The sequence below is a fragment of the Thalassophryne amazonica genome, chromosome 6, assembly GCF_902500255.1.
Source record: "Thalassophryne amazonica chromosome 6, fThaAma1.1, whole genome shotgun sequence".
Lineage (NCBI taxonomy): Eukaryota > Metazoa > Chordata > Actinopteri > Batrachoidiformes > Batrachoididae > Thalassophryne > Thalassophryne amazonica.
Genome location: NC_047108.1, coordinates 37777437 through 37802842, shown reverse-complemented (window position 1 = coordinate 37802842; position 25406 = coordinate 37777437). Strand labels below are relative to the sequence as shown.

Genomic DNA, 25406 nt, shown 5'->3' with positions numbered 1-25406 from the left:
AAATGAGGAACAGCGAAACATTCCACCTGCTGTTGGGAGGGACACGCGGTCGGCCAGGCGTGCACAATATCGAGGCTATCGTTTCGTGCACGTTCATGCAAGCACCTGGAACGTGTTGCACCCACATCGCGGCGCTGCTCTGTGTGTGTGTGTGTGTGTGTGGGTGTGGGGGGGGCGGCACACACTGAAAACAAAAACACGGCAATTTCTAATATTTAATCCTTCTTATCGAGCGAGCGGACAATACGAGTATGATCCTTCTGTTCCTCTGTATGTGACCCATGGTCACAGGTGTCAAGTCATGAAATAACATGAATGAAGCAGTGCACTCCTATCATGTCCACATCTGCTGGCCCCGCGTGTCCAGTGATCTGTGCGCTGAAGGACAGTCACTGCATCATGTGGACCATAGCTCACGTGGGTGACGTTACATTCAGATCGCCAGCTGAGTGTACACATGAACACACCACCCGCCCGCACACCACGTGTTGCGGGCGGAGTGCAGGGGCACGCGATACACACTCACACCACATGTGTTAGGGGGGACACACACTGGCACAGCAGATGTGGGGGGGGGGGGTCACACTGGCACACCCATAGGTATTGCTTGGCAGTTTTCACAGACAGCTCAAAAGTGGTCATCTGCACTCTACTCTCGTGCCGGGAGCATGAATAGCCCCACCTTTTCTAAGTGCCCAGCTAGCGGTGTTGGATGTTCGTGTGTGGCACCTGGAATTTTGCCAACACTTGTTGAGAAGGAAGTCGAATGTGCTCTTGCAGGGCACTTGCTGTCTTTTTGCCACTGGTGTGCTCGAATCGTTGTGGCGACAGCTGTATGAGGTGTTTGAGGTGGCTTTGGTTTTTCCTTCGTGTGCCAGTCGGCTTTAATCATGTTATGTATGAAGGGGCCTTTAGGGATGGGTGATATGTTCATAAATGAATATCACTGTTTTTTTCACATTTTGGATGGTGATGATGGTATTATTGGGTTTGCATTGCCTGAACCCTTGAATGATTATCTTACTATGTGTCTGATATGCAAAATTCGGCTGATTCACAAAAAGTAATTCAGAAAAGTGTGGGTTAATATCCGAACACACCACCTCTGTCTCTAGCTCTGATCATCACAGCCTCAGCACTGTTGCGCTGATCAGAGCTCTGCCAAAAATATTTCTGGGTGTTCTGTAGTATTACAGTGTAAACGCTAATTTCTCACATCATTGATGGTATTTCATAATAAATATTGTAGCACACTATCACACCAAGAATAACTGTGATGCTGGGGTATACAACCTGTGACTTTCTCTATTACATTACATAACTTATTTCTTCAGATAGTTTATGTGCAAAAAAAATGAAAAAACGGCACAAACCACAGAGTCTTTGTTTATTTGGCATTTGATTTTCTTCCTTGTTTACCCTTGTCGTTGCTTGTTAAAAATGCTACTTTCCTCTACTGTTAATTTTGAAGACAACTTTACAACAGGTACATATGTTTACAATTTACATTTTACTGTTTTGCACTTAGACAATTTTCTGTTGGAAGAAATAAAAAAGCTTGTGTCATTTAACTGTAATTGAGCTCTTAAGACTCAAATCGGTTTGAATCAAGACTGCCTGCACTTTGAATCGACTCAGGTATTCAGCGAAATCCAGCCACACTTAAACACCATTCAAGAAACATATCAAACCAAATAATGTTAAATGCTTCAGTACATGGTTACTGGCAATCAGAACCAAAGGTCGTAGGTCTTAGGATGCTGTTTCATTAAAATACTTATATAATATAAAATCAAACTGTACTTTTTGATTTGCAGTGCACCATCAGGGATTAGTGCCCTCTGTGTATCATTTGGAAGGAAATGTTTTGAGGTGTGGTTCAACAGTTTGTCTGTGTGGGCTTTTTGTCATCACAGGGCTACACTCTGGCAGAGGAGGAGGAGGACCCTCTAATCTTCCAGCATCGCCAGCTTCGTGGTAACCAGGGTGATACGCTGGTCAGCGGACCAGTTGAGGCAGGGCCTATGAAGAAACTTCACGTCAGCACTACTGCGCTTCAGAAGGTCTGACATACTTGATAGCATTAATTTGAGGGTATTTTCATTCAAAACAACTGAAAGGTAGAATTACAGTTGAGGTCACTGAAGCATGCAAGAATCCCCTCAGTGACAAGGTCTTAACCTCATAGGAGGTGAATACTGAAAAAATGTCTCTCTTTAAAAAAAAATAAATAAATAAAAATAAATATAATCCCCTGACCTTAACAATGTCCAGAACTCTTGGTTTCCATATAATGGTCTGAAAAACAGAAACATAAAAAAATCTTCAAACTAACAAAAAGATGTCAACAAATATACAACACAGCATCTTTTGTGTCAAACCACTCAGTGACTGAATGAACAAATATATTGGAACATATATGTAAATATATGTGTTAAATATATATGTAAATATATGTTTGGTACAGTATTCTAGCTTTGTTTACATGAGGGTCCATGCAGGGTCTTCTGTGGTGACTGTAAGCATAAAAGGTTGAACGGATGTGAGGAATGGTTTCCATTGAGCTCACAGTCAGCACCGGATCACCTCAGAGCTGCTGCCTCAGCCCCAAACTCTTCACTCTGTACACCCACGACTGTGTATCCAGCATGTACAGCACAGTCATTATCAAATACGCTCATGACACGACCATCCTGGGCCTCATCAAGGGTGGGGAAGAGACCGGGTACAGGGAAGTGGTCGACAAAACACTTGCCTGTGGAGAGGAAAATGACCTCATCCTTAATGTAGGAAAGACAACAGAAATCATCATTGACTTCAGGAGGAAAGCCCCTCAACTGCACCCCCTCACCATCAAGGGCACTGAAGCAGTAAACGTGGACAGCCACAAGTTCCTTGGCCTTCATGTGTCATCTGATCTGAGCTGGTCTGCAAACACTGCAGCCACTGTGAAAAAAGCTCAGAAGCGGCTGCACTTCATCAGACTGCTCAGGAAGGCTTTGCTGAGCTTCCGTCCCCTCACACTAGTCTACACAGACCTGGTGGAGAGTATCCTCACCACTGGCATCTCAGTGTGGTACAAGCACAGATTTTCCAAAAAATGAAGTGAATTGTTACTGAAAAATCAGCCGCTTCAACGTCCCGAGGCTGTGAACAGACAGCTTAGAGCACACACTGCAAAAACTGATATCTAAGAAAGTAAAAAAAGTCTTGTTTAAAGAAAATTTGACTTATTTTTTGTCTAAATAGAAAAATAATCTTGTTGAGCATTTTCTGCACAAGATGTCCTATTTTGGGAAAATGTTTGCTAGTTTTGAGAATTCTCACCAAGTAAATTTTTCTTACGCTATTCGCAGATTTTTTTTACTTAATACAAAACAGTTTGGCTAGATTTAGTATTATTTGGCTTATTTTGAGACAGGCAGTTTTTGCAGTGCAGCTAAGGAGGACAGTTGAAGAGAGATTCACTTTCTCTCTCTCCCTCTCTCTCTCTCCACTGAATGGGAAAATTCTCCATTAAAATCCTTCAGTATTAATCTAGAGTTACTCGCGTGAGCGCCTCTGATACATTTAGAAATTTATGGTTTATTTTACAGTTGAAAGGCTTCTTCTTTCCAAAAAGTTTGAAGTTTGCACAGCACGAAAACAGCAAGAGAGAGAGGAGAGTGAGAAAGCTAATGAGAGAGAGAGAGAGAGAGAGAGAGAGCAAACGAGAGACAGAACTTCATTTTTAATTTTTACTCTTAACACTTGCTTTGATAATGTAAACATGTTTCCCATGTCAATAAAGGTTGAAAACTGAGAAGGAGAGACAGACAGAGAGGGAGAGACAGAGAGAGAGAGGTATAACTTTTAATTTTTACTCTTAAGGGAGAGGGAGATAGGTAGAGAGGAAGAGAGACAGATAGAGAGAGAGAGACTGACAGAGAGAGAGGACTTAATTTTTACTCTGTAACACTTGCTTTGACAATGTAAACATATGTCTCCCATATCAATAAAGCTCCATTGAAATTGAAAATTGAGAAGGAGAGAGAGAGAGAGAGAGTGTGCTGTCTTTTCTCTTTAAGTCTATAAAAATAAGGCTATAAAACTCTATAAAAATTACAAGCATATATATATATATATATATATATATATTCATCCATCTATCCATCCATCCATCTTCTTCCGCTTTATCCGGAGTCGGGTCGCGGGGGCAGCAGCTCAAGCAAAGCCGCCCAGACCTCCCGATCCACACACACCTCCTCCAGCTCCTCCGGGGGAACCCCAAGGCGTTCCCAAGCCATCCGAGAGATGTAGTCCCTCCAGCGTGTCCTGGGTCTTCCCCAGGGCCTCCTCCCAGTGGGACATGCCCGGAACACCTCTCCAGCGAGGCGTCCGGGGGCATCCACCTCAACTGACTCCTTTCGATGTGGAGGAGCAGCGGCTCGACTCCGAGCTCCTCCCGAGTGACCGAGCTCCTCACCCTATCTCTAAGGGAGCGCCCAGCCACCCTGCGGAGGAAACTCATCTCGGCCGCTTGTACTCACGATCTCGTTCTTTCGGTCATGAGCCAAATCTCATGACCATAGGTGAGGATCGGAACGTAGAGCGATCGGTAATTCGAGAGCTTTGCCCCCCTACTCAGCTCTCTCTTCACCACGACGGTCCGATACAGCGACCGCATCACTGCAGATGCTGCACCGATCTGTCTATCGATCTCACGCTCCATCCGTCCCTCACTCGTGAACAAGACCCCGAGATACTTAAACTCCTCCACTTGAGGCAAGGACACTCCACCGACCTGAAGAGGGCAAAGCACCTTTTTCCGGTCGAGAACCATGGCCTCGGATTTGGAGGTGCTGATTTTCATCCCGGACGCTTCACACTCGGCTGCAAACCGCCCCAGTGCACGCTGAAGGTCCTGATTTGACGAAGCCAACAGAACCACATCGTCCGCAAACAGCAGAGACGAGATTCTGTGGTTCCCAAACCAGACCCCCTCTACACCCTGGCTGCGCCTAGAAATTCTGTCCATAAAAATAATGAACAGAACCGGTGACAAAGGGCAGCCCTGGCAGAGGCCAACGTGCACTGGAAACAGGTTTGACTTACTATCGGCAATGCGAACCAAGCTCCTGCTGCAGTCGTACAGGGACCGGATAGCCCTTAGCAAAGGAGCCTGGACCCCGTACTCCCGGAGCACTCCCCACAGGGTGCGCCGAGGGACACGGTCGAATGTCTTCTCCAGATCCACAAAACACATGTGGACTGGTTGGGCAAACTCCCATGAACCCTTGAGCACCCGATGGAGCGTGTAGAGCTGGTCCAGTGTGCCGCGACCAGGACGAAAACCACACTGCTCCTCCTGAATCGGAGGTTCGACCATCGGTCGAATTCTCCTCTCCAGTACTCTGGTACCCAACTCCTGGAGAGGGGCTGGACGCTTCATTTTTCTGGCGTCGCCCACGGGGAGAGGCGGAGAGCTGGGGTCGCATTGCTTATTGCTCCCCAGCTCAGTCGCCAAGTGTTGGAGTTCACTCCGGTGAACGAGAGGGTCGTGTCCCTACGCCTTCGGGTCGGGGACAGATCTCTCACCGTTGTCTCGGCCTACAGGCCGAGCAGCAGTGCAGAGTACCCGACCTTCCTGGAGTCCCTGGGAGGGGTATTAGATAGCGCTCCGACTGGGGACTCTATTGTTCTCCTGGGGGATTTCAATGCCCACGTGGGCGGCGACAGTGAGACCTGGAGGGGGGTGATCGGGAAGCACGGCCTCCCCGATCTGAACCCGAGTGGTGTTCAGTTGTTGGACTTCTGTGCTAGTCACAGTTTGTCCATCACTAACACCATGTTTGAGCACAAGGGTGTCCATAAGTGCACGTGGCACCAGGACACCCTGAGCCGGAGGTCGATGATCGACTTTGTAGTCATATCATCTGACCTTCGGCCACATGTCTCGGACACTCGAGTGAAGAGAGGGGCAGAGCTGTTGACTGATCACCACCTGGTGGTGAGTTGGATCTGCTGGGAGGGTAGGAAGCCGGAAAGACCTGGCAGGCCCAAACGTATCGTGAGGGTCTGCTGGGAACGACTGGCGGAACCCTGTGTCAGCGAGGTCTTCAACTCCCACCTCCGGGAGAGCTTCTCCCAGATCCCGGGGGAGGTTGGAGACATGGAGTCCGAGTGGACCATGGTGTGTTCCAACTATAGGGGGATCACACTCCTCAGCCTCCCCGGTAAGGTCTATTCCAGAGTACTGGAGAGGAGAATTCGAACCTCGGATTCAGGAGGAGCGGTGTGGTTTTCGTCCTGGTCGCGGCACACTGGACCAGCTCTACATGCTCCATCGGGTGCTTGAGGGTTCATGGGAGTTTGCCCAACCATTCCACGTGTGTGTGTGTGTGTGTGTGTGTGTGTGTGTGTGTGTATATATATATATATATATATATACACACACACACACACACATTCAGGGTGGTCCAATAAAATGTTACCAGTTTTTAAATTCGTACAATTAGAGAGTGTACTACAACAACCCACAGACATAAATTACACAGAATTCACAAAATGAATATACAGGAAATGCTGTTGGTGCATAGGACAGGAGGGTCTCCAGCACAAATACCACACCCATCTCTGGATGGAGCTGCACCTTAAACAGAGAGAAAAAACAGAATCAGGTATCAGAAAGACAAGAAATACAGTATAATTTGTCAGCATTAAACAACAAGAAAAACAGGAAATTCTAAGGTGATTGCCAGCCACTAGCCCTAAACTTCACTAAAAGACCCAGAATTTAGGTAAAATTGAGACTGCGGCACTCTCCGTTTCCTAATAAAATGAATTAAAAGAGTGAAAAGCGTAGAACTATACTATGCCAGTATACTAGCCATACGAAAGGGAAAATAAGTGCGTCTTAAGCCTGGACTTGAAAATCTCCACAGAATCTGACTGTTTTATTGAAGCAGAGCAATCTTTCCACAGAATAGGGGCACGATAAGAGAAAGCTCTATTACCCACAGACTTCTTATTCACTCTAGGGACACAGAGTAGTCCTGCACCCTGAGAACGCAAAGCCCAGGCCGGTACGTAAGGTTTAATTAGGTCAGCTAGGTAGGGAGGTGCCAGTCCCTGAACAATTTTATAGACTAGTAGCAGAACCTTTAAATCTGATCTCACTGGGACAGGAAACCAGTGAAGGGATACCAAAATGGGTGTAATATGGTCGAACTTTCTGCTTCGTGTCAAAAGTACTTAATTCTTTCACCAAAACATCAAATCTAGGCTTTAGTAAATCTAGTAATAGTTGAGTATGAAGTACAGACTTTCACTGCCAGATCATTCTACATGCACAACATTCAGGTTTAGATAGACGTTGCTCTCATGTATGTATTTCACACACATTTTGAGAGTGGGTTTTTTTGTTTGTGTTTTCTGCACAGGCTTGGGGAGCTGCTAGGAAGGTGTCCAAAGATGACTGGCTGGAGTGGCTTAGGCGTTTGAGTGTTGTCTTGCTCAAAGAGTCGTCCTCTCCAGCCCTACGATCGTGCTGGTCACTTGCCCAAACCTACATCCCACTTGCCAGGTAAGGCATTATTGTCATGGTTTCATCTCACTTATTCCTCCTGTGCTCCCCCCTCCCCCCTTGAGTTACATGTGCTGCACATTCATGACACTTGCACATTTTGTCTTCATCTTCTGTCATGGTTAATGTACATTTGCCAGTGTCCTGATTTGTCAAACTAGTGGATTCTAATCAGTTATTCATATTCCTGGAGTTTCTGTAGTGTGGTGGATACAGCAACGTACAACACCAGCACATGCTTTTGCAGACCTGACCTGTCTGACATTCCCTGTGATTGCAGGGCATGCATAGGATTAATGGAGAGACTCAGTGAGTCACTGGACACTGTTTTGTTGGGTGGACACAAAACAGAGTTGTGCAGCTGTTTACATGCTAGGAAATACCAGCACAAAGGGGTATAAAGCGGTTGGATTTATCATGTTCATTATGCATTGGAGTATTGTAGTCTGGACATGATATCAGCCATTCAGAGTGGCTCCTGTCCTGCCTTTAAATTGGAGTGCACTGGGTGCACAGCACTGTTAGTGAGGAAACAAGTGAACAGATTTTGAGTGTGTTAAAAGATGAACACCAACTTGGCAGCACAAACAGCAGCCATCAAAGCACCCTGAAGTGAAGAAGCAAGGTGCATTTTTCTTCTCCAGGTTTACTCTTATTACGTTCACCAAGGATGTAATAAAATCACTGGCGTTTATTTATTTATTTGTCTGTCTTTTAGCAGGATTACATCAAAACTACTGCATGGTTTTTGACAAAATTTTCACCACACACCAATATTAGGTCATGGAAGACTCCATTAACTTTTGGAGGTTATCTGGATCCATATTCTGAATCAAGATTTCATTTTATATAGGCTTTGAAGGATTACGTCAGAACTACTTCATGGATTCTCACACAATTTGCAGCACAGATAGATATTAAGGCATGGAAAACTCCACTGCATTTTGGAGGTGATACAGATCCAGATTCTGGCTCAGGATTTCACTTTATATACTTTTAAAGATTACGTCAAAACTGCTTCACGGATTCTCATCAAATTTGCGCCGCAGATAGATATTGGGGCATGGAAGACTCCACTTAATTTTGAAGGTGATCCGGATTTGCAGACATCAGAAATCTCAGATTACTCTTGTTTGTTTTAATATTTTTATTCAGTTCACTTTCATAATCTATTTCACACAAATGCTGTCATCTGTTTTTTTTTTCCTCCTTTGTCTCATGCTTTTCCCCCTTTTCTCTAATCTCACCATCATCATTTGAACATTACACCATTGCAGGTGATGCTCAATGATATGTGCAGGCAAGTAGATGGTATGGGTATTGTGAGGCCACTTATGTGAGTCATGTCTAATTGTTGCACTCTTAGTACAGTGATGGACAAGACTGGACATAAGATCATGTTTTTTGGTGATCTAAGGTGCAAATGTTCTCTGGTGATTGGAAACATCAGTGCACCACGTCTGCACCAAACCACATCTCATTGTAAGACTAACACACCCACCTGAGTGCAAGTAGTATTGTTATTTATAGGATGTGGGTGCTGTACGTAAAAATGACATCTGTATCAGGCAGAAGCTAGCACCGACACCTGTGTGGGCTTCATTGCTTTGCGCCATGTAAGATGGGGCCCAGTGAGTGGTTCTGCAAAATTTCTGTCAGTGACTGTGTAAAAACTACTGTGTATTCAGCTGTGAAGGTTTGAAATTGTGGTAGATACAGGTGAGGTCCAGTGAACCTTCTATTTTGGGCCATGTTGGCATCTTTTGTCTTATAAATTGACCATAAGACATAAACCCCAACCATGTATTGAGTGCTTAAATGAACACGTAAAGTAGACATAAAAAACATAAATAGGCATTATTAAAACATAAATACAAATGGACCACAAGTAACAATAAACGATATATTACGTAGGAATAGAGAAAGCCTATGTAAACACAGTTACAGATATTATTTACGTGTGTGTTTGTGCAAAGGTTTGTCTATTATGAATGTTGAGCATGTTTGTTCAACATTCTGAAGGCTTGGGGAATGAATCTGCTTTTTACTCTAGTGCTTTTGGCATACAGTGATCTGTAGCACTGATCAGAGTGGAGAAGTGAGAAGAGGGTGAATCCTGTGTGAGCGGAGTCACTGCTGATGCCACCTGCCTGTTTCCTCACTCTGAAGGAGTACCAGTCCTGGATGGGAGGGCAGGTTGGCACCAGTGGTCGTCTCAGCATTCCTGATTGTCCTCTGCAGTCTGTTCCTGTCCATTATGGTTGCTGACCCAAACCAGACAGTGATGGACTAGCAGAGGACTGGCTGGATTATGGCCGAGTAAAAGGTCACCAGCAACTCCTATGGCAGGTTGAACTTTCTGAGTTGCCTCAAGAAGTACATCCTCTGCTGTGCCTTTGTCACCACTATGTCTAGGTTGGATGTTCATTTCAGGTCCTGCGTGTTCACCATAGACACAGTACTGTTATGGATGGTGATGGGGCAAAGGTGAGGGGCTGAAGTCCACTGCTGTCTCCAAAGTTTTTAGAGCATTGAGCTCCAGATTGTTCAGACCCCATTAGAGGACCAGCTGTTCCTGTCTGGATGCAGACTCATCACCGTCTCGGATGAGGCTGATGACTGTTGTGTCTTGAGGAGTTTGACAGATGAATCACTTGAGGTGCAGTCGTTTGTATGAAAGGGAGAATAGCAGTAGGGACAGCACACTTTCCTGGGGGGCACCGGTGCTGAAGGTTCTGGTGCTGGATGTTATTTTCCACAGCTTCACTTGCTGCCTCTTGTCTGTCAGAAAGTTTGTGATTCACTAATAGGTGAAGGCTGGAACAGAGAGCTGGCAGAGTTTTGACTGGAGGTTTTGACTTTAAGGTAACAAACAGCAACAAAAAACATTTCCAAGGATTTTTCTTCAGACATGTGGTTTCTGCACTGATCTGTGGTTCAAATCCCCGCCTGACTGGAAAATCACTAAGGGCCCTTGGGCAAGGTCTTTAATCGCCTATTGCTCCCGGTGTGTAGTGAGCGCCTTGTATGGCGCACCCTGAAATGTATGGTATCACCCTGAAAGTGTCCATCATCCTCTTGTCATTCCATCGAGGCGTCAGGTTGAGCGTGTAAACACACAAACAGCAGTTCTGCGAAAGAAAATTTGTGCGCGTAACTCCCCCCACCTCTGTCCGGTTGAACTTGTTTTTTTCTTTTGTTCAATTAAAAAAAAAAGATTGGGTTGAACTTTGACCGCGTTAGCCTGCCGACAACCGGCAATGCGCGCTCCCGTCAGAAGCGTCGCGTCAAAAGCCGAGCTAAAGCGACGCTTCTGACGCCTCTAAAAAGCAACGCGTCTCACGCCTCTGGCGCTTCTGACGCGTGAAAGGCCCATTAATCTGCAATAATGAGCCTGAAATAGCGCTGATCAAAATATTGAGGATAAAATCTATATTGGATTCCTGATCGGGAGGCAATGTCCGATTTCGATCAAGTCTGAAACCAAGTGATCGGGCCCGATTTCCGATCACATGATCGGATCGGGACATCCCTAGTTTTAAGTGGCATTTGTGAATGTAATTGCACTGTAGTGCTTGACAAAGGTTTCACAATCTAATCCCTTGCCTATGTGGTTACATCAGCTATTGATGAATGGCTGTTCTTGATGAAATGCTGTCTGAGGAATTGGAGATGATAGGTGTTCACCTTTGCTTGCTTGCCCTTCACACAGTGTAATTCCTCCAGATTCCTTGAATCATTTATTGATGTTATGCACTGTGGATAGAGAAATATGCAAGTCCCTTCCCATCTTTTTTTTATTTTGAGAAATGTTTTAAAAAAATTTCAGTAGTTTTCTCACACATTCATTGACAAACTGGAAGTACTTGGCTCATCTTTGCTCCTCAAATCATGATTACAGTCACATCCCAGGCCAGTGTGGAGATCTCTCCACCTCGTCCTGGGTCTTCCCCGGGGTCTCCTCCCAGATGGACGTGCCTAGATCACCTCCCTAGGGAGGTGCCCAGGAGGCATCCTTACCTCACACCAACATTAACAATATTATGTGGTCTTGCTATCTTTTGATTTACTAGTACAGTTTCCTTTAAACCCTGCCTTTTGTAAGAATCCACAGGACTTAGTGTTCCATTATACATCATGTGTTGTTTGCTTGAATTTCTTCTTTTTTATTTTATTTTCCTGTGATCAATAGAGACCTGTTCAATGCCGCCTTCCTGTCCTGTTGGTCTGAGCTGAGTGAGGACCAGCAGGATGAGCTGATCCGCAGCATTGAGTTAGCGCTTACTTCTCAGGACATTGCTGAGGTCACTCAGACCCTTCTCAACCTGGCTGAGTTCATGGAGCACAGTGACAAGGTGAGCACTGAATCACAGTCATGGAATGGAATTTGATACCATAATGGAAGTGATATCAATGGGGCAAACCCAGCAAAAATTCTGCTGTTCAATTTTGTTGAATGTAAGATCAAATTATATTGGTTGTTTCATATAATTTTTGTTTTACAGGGCCCACTGCCTCTGAGAGATGATAATGGCATTGTACTGCTTGGAGAGAGGGCTGCAAAGTGCCGTGCCTATGCCAAAGCACTTCATTACAAAGAGCTTGAATTTCAGAAAGGTCCTTCTCCACTCATTCTGGAGTCCCTAATCAGGTAGGATAATAATTACTTTTTTCCATCAGAACATTAATCTCCTTTATCAAGTATGAAAACTGGAAGTTGCAAATGCTTTTTATTTGATTGAAATTACCTTAATCTTTTATTTTTCAACAATTTCTTGTATTAAGCAAAAGAATCTGCCAATAGGGTAAGACAAATTTACTTGGTTAGAATTCTCAAAACTAGCAAAATGTCTAGACACTGAATAATCAAAATGTGCCTTAAAACTAGACAGAATGCTTATTTTAAGATTAGTCTCTGTCTTAAAATAAGGAAAACAATCTTGTTCCTTTGCTTGGATGATTTAAAATCCATTGCCTTTCCTTGTTACTGGTTAAATACAGCTTGATATTAGCTGGCAAAACTTAAGAAAAAGTGAGACACATTTCAGCAAAATAAGAGATTTTTCCCCTTTGTAAAAAAAATGCTTGACAAGATTATTTTTCTATTAAGTCAAATTTTCTTTACACACACTCATCTTCAACCGCTTAGTCCAATTAAAGGTTGCGGGGGGCTGGAGCCTATCCCAGCAGGCATAGAGCAAGAGGCGGGGTACACCCTGGACAGGACGCCAGTCTGTCACAGGGCCACATATAGACAAACAAACGCATTCACACCCGCACACACACCTACGGACAATTTAAACTTCCCACTCCACCTAACCTGCATGCCTTTAGATGTGGGAGGACGCCGGAGCACCCGGAGGGAACCCACACAAACACGGGGAGAACACGCAAACTCCACACAGAAAGGCCACAGGTGGGAATCGAACCCATGACCTTCTTGCTGTGGGGCAACAGTGCTAACCACTAAGCCACCGTGCTGCTCAAATTTTCTTTAAACAAGTCTTCTTCTTCTTCTTTTTTTTTTTTTTTTTTACTTTCTTAGATCTCCGTTTTTGTAGTGTGGTCAATTCCCATATCTCTTTTTGATTTTTATCCATAACCATCCTCTATTATATATTTGCCTCTGTCTGCCTCAGCCAGGTGAAATGTGGGTTTTTCTCCAGCTAATGGGGTGCTCAAAACTCATTTACACACACACACACACACACACACACACACACACACACACACACACACACACACACACACACACACACACACACACACACACACACACACACACACACACACACACACACACACACATACAATGAGGCAAATAAGTACTTGATCCACTGTCGATTTTGCAAGTTTTCCCACCTACAAAGAATGGAGAGGTCTGTAATTTTTATTGTAGGTACACTTCAACTGTCACATCATATAAACTGGATACTTGCACTCACTGGACAAAAGCAAAAGTTCCAATGTTTTTGTATAGTTTTCAATGTAATAAACACCATGTATAACAGATTTTTGCTCACATTGGACAAAACGCCCTGTCCCATTGCAATGCATTTCCATTAAAAACACCTCTGATACCGGACAGAGCAGTGTGGGTGTGCCCAGAGGTATGAAATGAAGTTCAGCACTGACAATAGCAGATTTGAGGAAAGTGGGCACCATATTTCCTTGATTAAAAGCCCGGGTGTTTATTTTTTTCAAACCGTTTAAAAATGACTGTGCCTAAACGAGGCAGGCCTTTATTCAAGGCCAGTGATAATTAACAAAATGCTGCTTGCAGCCTGCACTGTAATATAGCATTAAGTTTCACACTTACAGTAGTGTTCAGAATAATAGTAGTGCTATGTGACTAAAAGATTAATCCAAGTTTTGAGTATATTTCTTATTGTTATATGGGAAACAAGGTACCAGTGGATTCAGTAGATTCTCACAAATCTAACAAGACCAAGCATTCATGATATGCACACTCTTAAGGCTATGAAATTGGGCTATTAGTACAAAAAAGTAGAAAAGGGGGTGTTCACAATAATAGTAGCATCTGCTATTGACGCTACCAACTCAAAACTATTATGTTCAAACTGCTTTTTTAGCAATCCTGTGAATCACTAAACTAGTATTTAGTTGTATAACCACAGTTTTTCATGATTTCTTCACATCTGCGAGGCATTAATTTTGTTGGTTTGGAACCAAGATTTTGCTGGTTTGCTAGTGTGCTTGGGGTAATTGTCTTGTTGAAACACCCATTTCAAGGGCATGTCCTCTTCAGCATAAGGCAACGTGACCTCTTCAAGTATTTTGACATATCCAAACTGATCCATGATACATGGTATGTGATATGTAGGCCCAACACCATAGTAGGAGAAACCTCATGATATGGGCAATGCCCATATCGTGATGCTTGCACCAGCATGCTTCACTCTGTTCACTGTGAACTGTGGCTTGAATTCAGAGTTTGGGGGTCGTGTCCCAAACTGTCTGCTGCCCTTGAACCCAAAAAGAACAATTTTACTCTCATCAGTCCACAAAATATTTCTCCATTTGTCTTTAGGCCAGTTGATGTGTTCTTTGGCAAATTGTAACCTCTTCTGCACATGTCTTTTATTTAACAGAAGGACTTTGCGGGGGATTCTTGCAAATAAATTAGCTTCACACAGGCGTCTTCTAACTGTCACAGCACTTACAGGTAACTCCAGACTGTTTTTGATCATCCTGGAGCTGATCAGTGGGTGAGCCTTTGCCATTCTGGTTATTCTTCTATCCATTTTGATGGTTGTTTTCTGTTTTCTTCCATGTGTCTCTGTTTTTTTTTTGTCCATTTTAAAGCATTGGAAATCATTGTAGATGAACAGCCTATAATTTTTTGCACCTGCGTATACGTTTTCCCCTCTCCAATCAACTTTTTATTCAAACTACGCTGTTCTTCTGAACAATGTTTTGAACGTCCCATTTTCCTCAGGCTTTCAAAGAGAAAAGCATGTTCAACAGGTGCTGGCTTCATCCTTAAAGAGGGGACACCTGATTCACACCTGTTTGTTCCACAAAATTGACGAACTCACTGACTGAATGCCACACTACTACTATTGTGAACACCCCCTTTTCTGCTTTTTTTTACTAATAGCCCAATTTCATAGCCTTAAGAGTGTGCATATCATGAATGCTTGGTCTTGTTGGATTTGTGAGAATCTACTGAATCTAATGGTACCTTGTTTCCCATGTAACAATAAGAAATATACTCAAAACCTGGATTAATGTTTTTAGTCACATAGCACTACTATTATTCTGAACACTACTGTATCTCTGGGTGTGGCGAACCAAAGACAACCACTTTGGATCAGAGCCCTCTGCATTGCTGTGAACCTTTTCCATAGCCTGAACGCACCTGTTAAACAGAGACTGTAAGGGCTGTGATTGGTCACTTTTGCACATCATGATTTCATTTCAATCATGGATCAAATAGAGGAACATTTGGCAGAAAAGTCCACAAATATGACCAACTTTACAACACTGAGACAGACAAAGACACTCGAATGACTGCAATTCATGGGCAGAATTACATGTACCGTGATGTAGGTTTGGAGGTTGATGATTGTATAAAGAAGTGGAGCTCACTGAGGGGCAAATTAATCCAGAAAAAGCCACTGTTCCTGTTGTAAATTGCATTAAGACACCCACCAACACAATGAAGAACTTTAAAAGGGTCATGGCCGCGGAATGATTAAGTTGTAGAAGCATAAATCAGGCTTTAGGATTTTAAGTTACCACTCTGCAATGAACTTTAAAAAAAAAAAAAGTGACTCGACCAAATGTAATCCTACACATAATGCCCAGCACTTATTTAAGGCAGGCTTTTATTTTTTTCAGATCAGGGATGAGTGTTGCAGCCCGGGTCATCTGTGTGAGTTAAATCTTTCCTCATATGCATGGGAACTGCCGAAACTGCAAGCTAAAACGTGCAACGTCATTGGTTACTTTTTCTACAACAACAAACTTTCCGTCTAATCAGAATCTCTGTAATATCTAATGTCACTGAAAATACCCAGACGTGGACATTTTGAATTTCTGCAAGTTTTGGTCTATCAAGCTGTGTGTTGATAGTGGTGTAAAAAGAAAAAGGCTTAAGTCGACATGTTTGGAGCGGGAGGTGGACATGGGCAGAGCAAGACTCTTTGAATTTGTCCGAAAGGTTGAGCTCCCCAGTAAAGCCCTCTGCATGCTGTGTTCGGATTTTATCAATAAAACCTTGGAAGAACACTGCAAGACGAAGAAACATGTCATCAAGTAAGTGTCATTGTAAGTATGTATGCTATTGCACGAGGCCGGTATCACTGAAAGAAGGTCTACATCAGTGGTGTCCAGACTATTCCAGAAAGGGCCGAGAGGGTGCAGGTTTTCTTTGCAGCCACTGACAACAGCAGGTGATTTCACTGATGAACTCATCCCACCTGTTCAAAGGGATGTTAATCAGTGAAATCACCTGCTGAAGTCAGTGGCTGCAAAGAAAACCTGCACCCTCTCAGCCCTTTCTGGAATAGTTTGGACACCACTGGTCTACATAGACAGATTATTTTATTACAGTAAAGCGTCCACATACCCCAACATACAAAAAATATAAAATAGGAATTCATGAAATTAAATCTCTCTAGTGGCCCAAAAATGCCTCTAAAAGCGCAAAACCTGTGGGTTCCCACCAGGGGCACTGCCCCTGGACCCTGCTAGGGGCCTACGGCGACCCCCGGGCCCCCGCTGATTTTCAGAGTTTTTTCTTTGCCCATTCTCATGCCTCTCACATGAAGTTTTGACCCGGCTATTAAATGGGCCAGCCCCTATTCAAGCTTAGATGTTTAATGAAGGAAATACATAAGCCTAATTAGAGATGGGGATTCCCTGTAGATCATTTGGCACGTCTTGACTGTAACTAATCTGTTACATACATCTAAGAGATTTTGTCCATTTTATACATATATCAGATTTTGTCCATATTATACATATAGCGGATTTCAATTATAATGGGCAAAATTCGCTGGTCCACCTGAATCCATTATATGTTGAGTTTTACTATATAAGATTTTCAATAAACCCAGATCCAGATTAGGTTTCTTAATAATTGGTTTGGTCACTGCAGGCCCACACTTTGGGAAATGCTGGTCAAGGCAGTGAACCAAACAAACATTTTTATCAAGATTCCAGTGTGCCCAAGACTGTCTGCAATAAGAAATGTCTATTTATTGCCTTTTTTTAATAGACAAAATTTGTGAATGACAATCATTACATTAACCTCATGTTATTCTTTTCAACAATGAAACTACTTTCTGAATGTAGATTTTAATGTAGTAAATTTGCAGAAATTATACATGTCCTCCTGTCCCATATTCCCTTGATATCTGCTGTCATCTTTTCCATACCCTTTCTCATTCTTCTTCTTTATTGCCTTGTCTTTGGCATGGCACAAAAAAATCTGTTTTCCAGGCATTTAATTGGACGCTTGCCTCCTTTTCATCTGAGTGTCTGGAAATGTTTCTTCAGGGCCTGTTTTCAATTTCTCTGTAGCCTTGACTGTGATGAATGATGGGAGCCAAGACTCTGTTTTCAGTATCCCCATCTGGTTCTCACCTTGCCAGGGTTTCCCATAAATAAATAAATAAATAAATATTCTGGCCGATATGCAAAAAGCACTATGTAAACCTGGCTCAGATGTATTATGACTATAAGAAAAAAGGCATGCCTTATACACACTTTCTGATGATGAGGAACCATCATCATGCTTTTCCAACAGTGTCATTGCATTTGCAGATGACTTTGTCATACTTTCTGGAATATAGTAGTTGTTGATTTTTTCCCCCATAGGTATCTTAATTCAGATTTAGCTATTAGTATACTAAAACAGTTTTTGAGTTAAGATGCATTTCTAAGAAAATCAGAATAACTAGTTTTCAGCTGTATCCTAAGGTATCAAAGGCCTTATCAAGTGTAAGAATTAATGATAAAAAAATAGTGATTAAATTAATGACATAAAACCTGAATTACAGGTTGACATTTAAAATGAAAGGAACATACTTTAAATGTGTTGCTAATGTAAATGGTCAGGTGAATCTAGAAGAGCCAATTTAAATTGTTTGCAATTGTTACAGTGAATTATAAATATCCATCTAAGTTACATCTGGTGGCCATTACAGTTGCAGTAGATTATACCATAGACTGTATATGTAATGGATAGAATCTACGTGACATCACCCATTGGTTTTCTTTAGAGACCCAGAAGAGCCAAAATGAAGCCAGTGTCTGGACTAAGTTCTGTACAGCGCTATGTTTATAGAAGCTAAATGTCAAACTCATTAATACCTAAAGGGGTGGAGCATTGGTGGCTGTACGAGTGGCGAAAGACGCCCGAACACACCATCTGAGTCCAAGCCACTTAACCTCTGTTGGGATGTTTGTTAACTCATATTTTTGGGGACTACACGGCCTTTCTCATAACTGTTTACTTTTGTTGTGGACAGTAAGAGTTATGAGCTGCATATTTTTTCAGTAATCATACATTAAGTGGCCCTAACTGCTGAAGCTACAGATGACTGCTAAAAGTGCTAACACCGTTAGCATATAACATTAAATCCAACAAGAGTTTTACATCAGACGAGAATACAGCAATCCGTCTAATCCGTTAGGACGTTTCACCACAACAAGCAGTATTATTTCAGGTGTTTTTAATGAAATACTCCAAACAGGTAGACTCAGTCTACACAACCAGCCACTTTTAGCGGATTCAGAGATGCTCTGTTCAGCAACTGTCACTCAAAGCGACCACACCCCCAAATTTACAGAACTTTATGGATTAAAACTAAGAAATTAGAAAAAAATTTGCCACTTGTACAGTTGTCATGGAGGAAGAAACTGTTGAAATAGAACATAACTGTTTTTCGTACCAGGCATGTAAAACATGTTTATTTCTACTTTAAAGTTGGACATTTTAACACGGAGTCTTACATGCAAGTGCTCTTTTTTTAAAGCCAGCCTCAAGTGGCCAGTCAAGGTTCTACACTTCCACGTCAGCTTCAGTTCCAGCGGGCTCAGGTTGCCGTTTGGATTGTATGTACTCATTCTTTAGACCTGAAGGTCGACTTCAGTAGTGTAACTGATCTTTTGTAATTACAGTTAAAGGTTTGCTGCCTTGCTGCTGCTGTTGTTGTGGACATGTTTGAATACATTGAGTTGGTCATTGATTAATGTCCACAGGAGATTTTAAAGTCCTCTTTAGTCCACTGTGATAATTTTTCTGAGGGAAAGGATAAATTTCCGTATGTAATAGCCATTTGTCTTGACTGTGTGTGTTGCCTTGAAAGTCAGTCAGAGGTTTTTTTTTTTTTTGTTTTTTTGTTTTGGAATTCATGACACTGATCCCTTATCCCTTACACAGTCTCTCTCTGGACTTGTCATATTTAATCTATAACAATTAGCCGGGATAATACTTTTAAAAATATGTTTATTTTCTGTCTCATAAAACAACAAATTTACAATGCTGTACATGTATCACAAATTACACAGTTCAGTTATTAATAAGATTGTGAAGTAAAATGCAGTGTCATTCAAAAGAAATATCTTTGGTGGTTAATCCCATTCCAGCAATACACAAAGATTCTTTTTCCATTGTTTATACCAGTTCGTAGTGTTTCATACTAGCACTAGTTTACATCAGTCCGGATTGATTATTGCTGCTGCCTATAAATAGCTGGAGCTAACTGAAATATACATTCTAGAGCTTTTGCGACAAATTAGATTAGAATTTCTAATCCTACAGGACAGTGGTTAAAAATAATTATCCAAGCTTTAAAAAAATATTTTACTGATAAATACACAAAATGAAGTACAATTTACAATCAAACACTATCAACACATTACACATTCATCTGATTTGAAATTTGGACTGAAACAAAGAAGTGTTTGTTTTGGAGCCAAAGGAAAGCCACAGTTGGGGTGAACAGGTATTAGTGAGTGCACTTTAATCATCTTTATTTGGGGCACACAGCTGAAGCCCTTACGGTTGAAAATTGAGTGGTCGAACCTTCATCTCTACTTTCTTCAGGGAGTAGTTGGGCCCGTGCCAGCCATACCAAGTGATCCCATCTGTGTTCTTTATATGCTCGCCATAGCGGTAAAAAAACCCATTCACGTTTGAGTCAGTGCAGCAGTTGTACCAGTAACCACCTGTAAGGAGATCAAGGTAAAGAAATAAATTTGGAGGAAATGTAATACTGTGTGCCTGCTGGGATTGTTATAATTTTGCATGCTTTTAAAAATTACCTTTGCGCAGTGAAGCACAATGATCCACACATTTGTCATTGTCCTTGTTGATGGTACTGAAGTTGGTATTGTTGTGGTAACGCAGGGAGTTTCCAGCATTCCCTCTGTAGTTGGCAATGAAAAGCTTGTAGCTGTTGCGCTCATTAGCCACACTGAATAAACCGTACTCGGCATAGCGACTCTCTCCTTCCCAGTCCTGAATTGGAAAATAAATACAACATGATTCAGAGACAGGTGCAGAACCTTTGAATATTGGCTGCAGTAGTGTTTAAATGGTCCCAATATTAATTTGATTTAGTATTAGTTTTTTCTTATGCTGGTTCCATGTTTATTCTGTAGTCATGTTTTCCAACACATACCTCCATCTCAATCCTTAGCATACTGGGCTGCTTTGTTAGACGGTAGATGTGTTCATTGCCGAGCCAGAAATCACCCCGTACTGATCCAAATCCAGTTTTGTACTGCTTCCAGTCACGGTTGAATGATGTTAAGCCAACCTTTCGCCTTTGGATCACAGTCCAACCACCTCCATTCGTCTCCATATCGCAGAACACCTACAAGTATTTGCCAAATAGCAATTTAACAGAAAGAAGAAGAAAAATCTCATCAAAGAATGCTGAATGCACTCAACTCAATTATATGGTAACTTACACTCAGCTCAGGGGTACCAAGGAAATCATCTTTAGGCAGTTTGTACTCTCCAGAGATCTTGTAGCTCTTGTTGTACAGTGATGCACAGTCATATATAGCATCTAAGGGGGGAAAAACATAACCTCTTTTGTGAACAATGCAAAAGGATGTCTTTGAAGTACCATAAAATGCAGCAGCTTTATCAGCATGAGGGAACATGAAAAAAGTCCTTTGCTCACTAACTGTAAGCACAAGGAAATTATGTGCCACACTGGTTGGTGTTTTGGTTAGTTTATTTTTATTCCCATTATAGTGTGGTTATAACATTAATTGTGGGATACGATCACTGTAAAACAGTGAGCCTACTATTTAAACTTTGTCATAAATTAAAAAAGAAATAAAACCATCCTCCTCTTCTTCTAATCTTCATGCCTCTCCCTGTTCTCCTGTCTTTAATTTGCCAAACTTTTAAAAAGGCCTCTGTGTTCTCTATTCCAGTGATATAAATGTACCCTTGTTAGACCACACAGTTACAGTATAGAAATAATCTACTACGGCATGCCTGGCTAACATCTGTGCAGCAGCCAGCACTGATTAGTAGTGTGTTAAAGTCAGAGATGATTTGGCTTTGATGATGGTCTTTATTGACATCCCTGCAGATGGAACTCTACAACTCCAAATTAAGGCTTGTGACTGCTGTGGGGCAAGAATGTGCACTGTAATCTACTGTAATCAACTAAATCACAGCAGATTTGTAGTACCCTAATATTCTCTAGACAAGTTTCGTGGTAGTTTTTCACAGTTAAAATATTTTGTTTCTTGTGTGCAGGGTAGCTTCTGTATTTGAGCATTTGGGTTTAGAAGAGAAATGGCATACAATGAAACAAACAAATAAATAAATAATTATCATTGTTGCACTTGAGTCTTTGATATGCTTGCCTGACTAACACTTCCTCAAGCTCTCTTCTTTGAAAGTATTTATAGATAGCTATATTAGAAGACAAACAAGAGCTGATTGTCTGTTTTTTGAGAGTTTCTGACATTAATCGGTACTGCATTAATCAGTAGCAAATATATTATTTATGCTACTACTGTAGTAACTCATGCTGCAGTCTGTTGCTTACCTGATGAAGTCTGGGTAGCAGACTGTAAGGTTTGTAGCTGCATGATCTCCACACGGTTGTTGATCTCTGAATACTTGCTTTCTGCCTCAGTGACGCGGGCTTCTTGCTGCCGGTTCTGCTTGTCTAGTTCCATTACTTGCCTCACGACATTCATCAAGTCAGTCTCTTGCTTGTGCCTCAGCTCCTCAAGTAGACTGGTCAGATTGGCCACTTGAACTTTGAGAGAGCGTACATCATCACAACACTGGCTCTTGAGAGGCTTTGGAGGTGCCTGTCTCTTCCTGGGATTCTGGGCCCATGTCTCTGCCAACAGAAGCACTATGACCCCTAAAGCCGCCATTCCCAAACTTCCATTACCCATTTTCTACTTAGATTTTCAAGTGCCTTTGATTGCCAGGTGTGTTTCAAAGTAATCGGTCCCCGTAGAAGGTCTTTGATGGAAAGATTAAATAGCCAATATTTATGTTCAGGTAACAAATTTTGATCAGCTCTTCCTTTACCAAGTCCTACCTTTTCTCAATGCAGCCTTTTTCTGCATGTGCATCTTAAATATTCTGCATTTGGTCCTCCCCTTTTCTCTCACCAGTCACTGTACTGATTCCCTCCAACCTTCTGGGTGGAGGATCCTTTGCATCCCTCCTTGTCCTGCCCCCTCTGCCTCACTCCATCTTAACTTTTACTCATTCTTTGGAGGTTCAGTCTCTGTTTATTGTCACTTTGTCAAGTGTTGAAAGTTTCAAGCAGAGTAGTGTTTTTGCTTTGCTGGAAAAGGGAACTTAAGAAAGAAACAAAACAGGCTACTGTCTGAGATTATTCAGTGACCTGCCACTTGTAGTCTGCAAAATTGTAACCTCCTGAATCATTTCACTGGACAATTAGTTATGTAGCTATGGAAAAAATGTTCTTTTATTTTGGCTACTTGTTTAATGTTGTTGAGCAAACCGAAGTTTACTTTCTTCACACCTTAGTTAACCTGGTAATAACAGGTCTTACAGTGTCCTCATGGAGTGAAGGTTTTTCAGCAAATTTGTCCCCACATGCCAAGAGATTTGTAAGCTCACAAAGTATGGCGACTACAATCAATGCACCCCCCCCAACTTTGGCAGATGTAATAAGCTCATGTTAAGCCTTGCACTCATTTTACCATCAAATAGTGGAAGTGTGATAAGTAAAACTTTCAAATTCAGATCACACCAAAATGGCTTGGTGTAAGTAGAAAGAATTTTTTCCCAGTGTTGATGTCATGTCTCCCTGCATGATGGCGTAATGTTTTGCCATCGGACAAGCACAGCTGTATCAACAATCCTTTGCAAATTCAAAATCACTCCAAAATCACAATTTGAAAATGGTGTTAATCAGAAAAACACTTTTCCACTGTGATCCTCTTTAGTTATGATTGATAAATTAGGTTTTGCTTGATTTATTTGTTAAAATGTTTGGTGAATCTTCTTCAACCCCTTGAAAAAAATTATGAAATCACACTTGGAGAATGTTCAACCAGCAGTGTTACAATGTAGTAAATAAACATATCACATATATGACACAAAACAATTTGTTTATTAGTTGAACATTCTAGATTTTTGAAACACACCTCAGACAAAGTAAATGCAATCAGTGTAATTAATGACATATTTTTTTCCAGATCAAGTATCGGGGAAAAAAAAAAAATCAAAGTACACTGTTCGATTTGTCACTCAGTAGTATGCCGAAAGAAGAATCACAATAGCTTTTACTCACCAAGTATCCACAGAATACAAGGAATTTGACTTCGGTTTGAGCTGCACTCTCTCTGTACGGTATGTATGAATATACACTAAACACTGAATAATTCACAGTAATAAAATGTGCAAATGAAATGTGCAAGTAAAATAAAATTGTGCAGTAAGAGAAAATAAAAAAAATGTGTGAAACAGACAAATTGAAGTTAAATTGTGGGTATGTGAATTAGTGAGTTTTTTGGCAGGTTAAATTGTTCATCAGTGTCATGGCCTGTGGAAAGAAACTGTTCCAGTGTCTGGTTGTTTTGACGTACAGAGCTCTGTAAGGTCGACCAGAGGGGAGGAGTTTAAACAGTGTGTGTCCAGGGTGTGAGGGGTCGGCAGAGATGTTACCAGCTTGCTTCCTGGTTCTGGACCGGTGTCGCCAATCGAACGGTCCCCCTAAAAATCGCTTCCCCCTGATGACGTGTTCACGGATTAACACCTTGTTTCTGCTTCTAACTGCACTCCAGTTATCAGCTATCTCAATGACAGATATCTGAAGCTTTTGTAAAACAATCATTTCCACATAAATTCAGCATTAGTTCATCATAAAAGGCAGCGGAAGCGAGCAGACCACCGCGGCTAAACGAGCTGCTTGCTGATGCATTCACTGCATGCCGGTCATTTCAAAGCATCACGGAATTTCATTGAGTTTCTACTTAACACGGCCTTGTTTCTGCTTAAAACTGACATTAGAATGATTTAAGAGGTTTTACCTTCATCATCTGATGGTTAATAATCCCATTAATCCATTTGATTGCTTTGGGTGAAGAGACTCCATCTTAGACATGCTGCTGTGGTCCGAAAGGACGCATGTACAGATGCAAAAGGCGGGCCGATTTGTAGGGGCAGACTGTTCAGTGTCTGGAGGGCAGGCTCGCTCCATGATTTTTTTTTTCTGCTCAAAAAAGCTCAAGTCAATTTTTGCCCATTATTGACCAATTGTGCTGCACACGTGTATGCCTGTAGAAAAGCAAAAGAAGAGTTCGCCCAATCACAGTACCGTATTCCATCTCCACATGTGAATCTTTGTCCAAAGCAAAAACATTAGCGCTAATGGCCCAGTCACACGGCATATGACGATTCCTGAACGAAGGGGAAGAAGTAAAAATGTCACAAATTGTCGAGAAAAGGTGGACGAATGAGCATTTGACTTTTCCCATCATTGAATAGCCTGCGAATCAAGAGCACAAAAGGAGTGAAAGAGGAACAAAATGAAACCGTACCAAACGTTGATCTCCACGCTTTAAACGAAATGCACCTGGAGCCACTGCTGGAACAGTGTGTGTTTGCATCCTGCTCTGCGTTACAGGACTCAGCGCTGGGACGGAGCTCTGTAGTGCCTGAGTCCTGCAGAAGCTGCAAACAGAAGCACGCGATCCAACCCACTGTGGAGATCTGTGTGCACGTTAGTGGATCCACCTGCTCTGGTTGCTCGTCCAGAACAACAGAGAGATCATCTCTTTCATCATCAGAATCCTCAATGTCTGGTTCAGTCTGACAATGTGCTGCGCTCTCCATCTTGCTCCA

At 42.1% G+C, this 25406-nt stretch overlaps 2 protein-coding genes across 3 annotated transcripts in view; one reads left to right on the top strand and one right to left on the bottom strand.

Moving 5' to 3' along the window:
* mtor (mechanistic target of rapamycin kinase) overlaps positions 1–25406 on the top strand; it is a 427661-nt gene that overhangs the window by 158386 nt on the left and 243869 nt on the right. For both annotated transcript variants that reach the window (XM_034171997.1, XM_034171996.1), the window contains exons 25-28: positions 1917–2063; positions 7422–7564; positions 11757–11919; positions 12070–12215. In XM_034171997.1, coding sequence (XP_034027888.1) covers positions 1917–2063; positions 7422–7564; positions 11757–11919; positions 12070–12215 — 599 coding nt within the window. The remainder of the gene's footprint in view (positions 1–1916; positions 2064–7421; positions 7565–11756; positions 11920–12069; positions 12216–25406) is intronic.
* On the bottom strand, positions 19528–22477 carry angptl7 (angiopoietin-like 7). The gene is made up of 5 exons (XM_034171998.1): positions 22117–22477; positions 21014–21114; positions 20722–20916; positions 20363–20558; positions 19528–20266 (listed from the first exon to the last, which is right to left on the bottom strand). Exons 1-5 carry the CDS (start codon positions 22475–22477, stop codon positions 20097–20099), a joined length of 1023 nt encoding a protein of 340 aa, XP_034027889.1. The 3' UTR covers positions 19528–20096.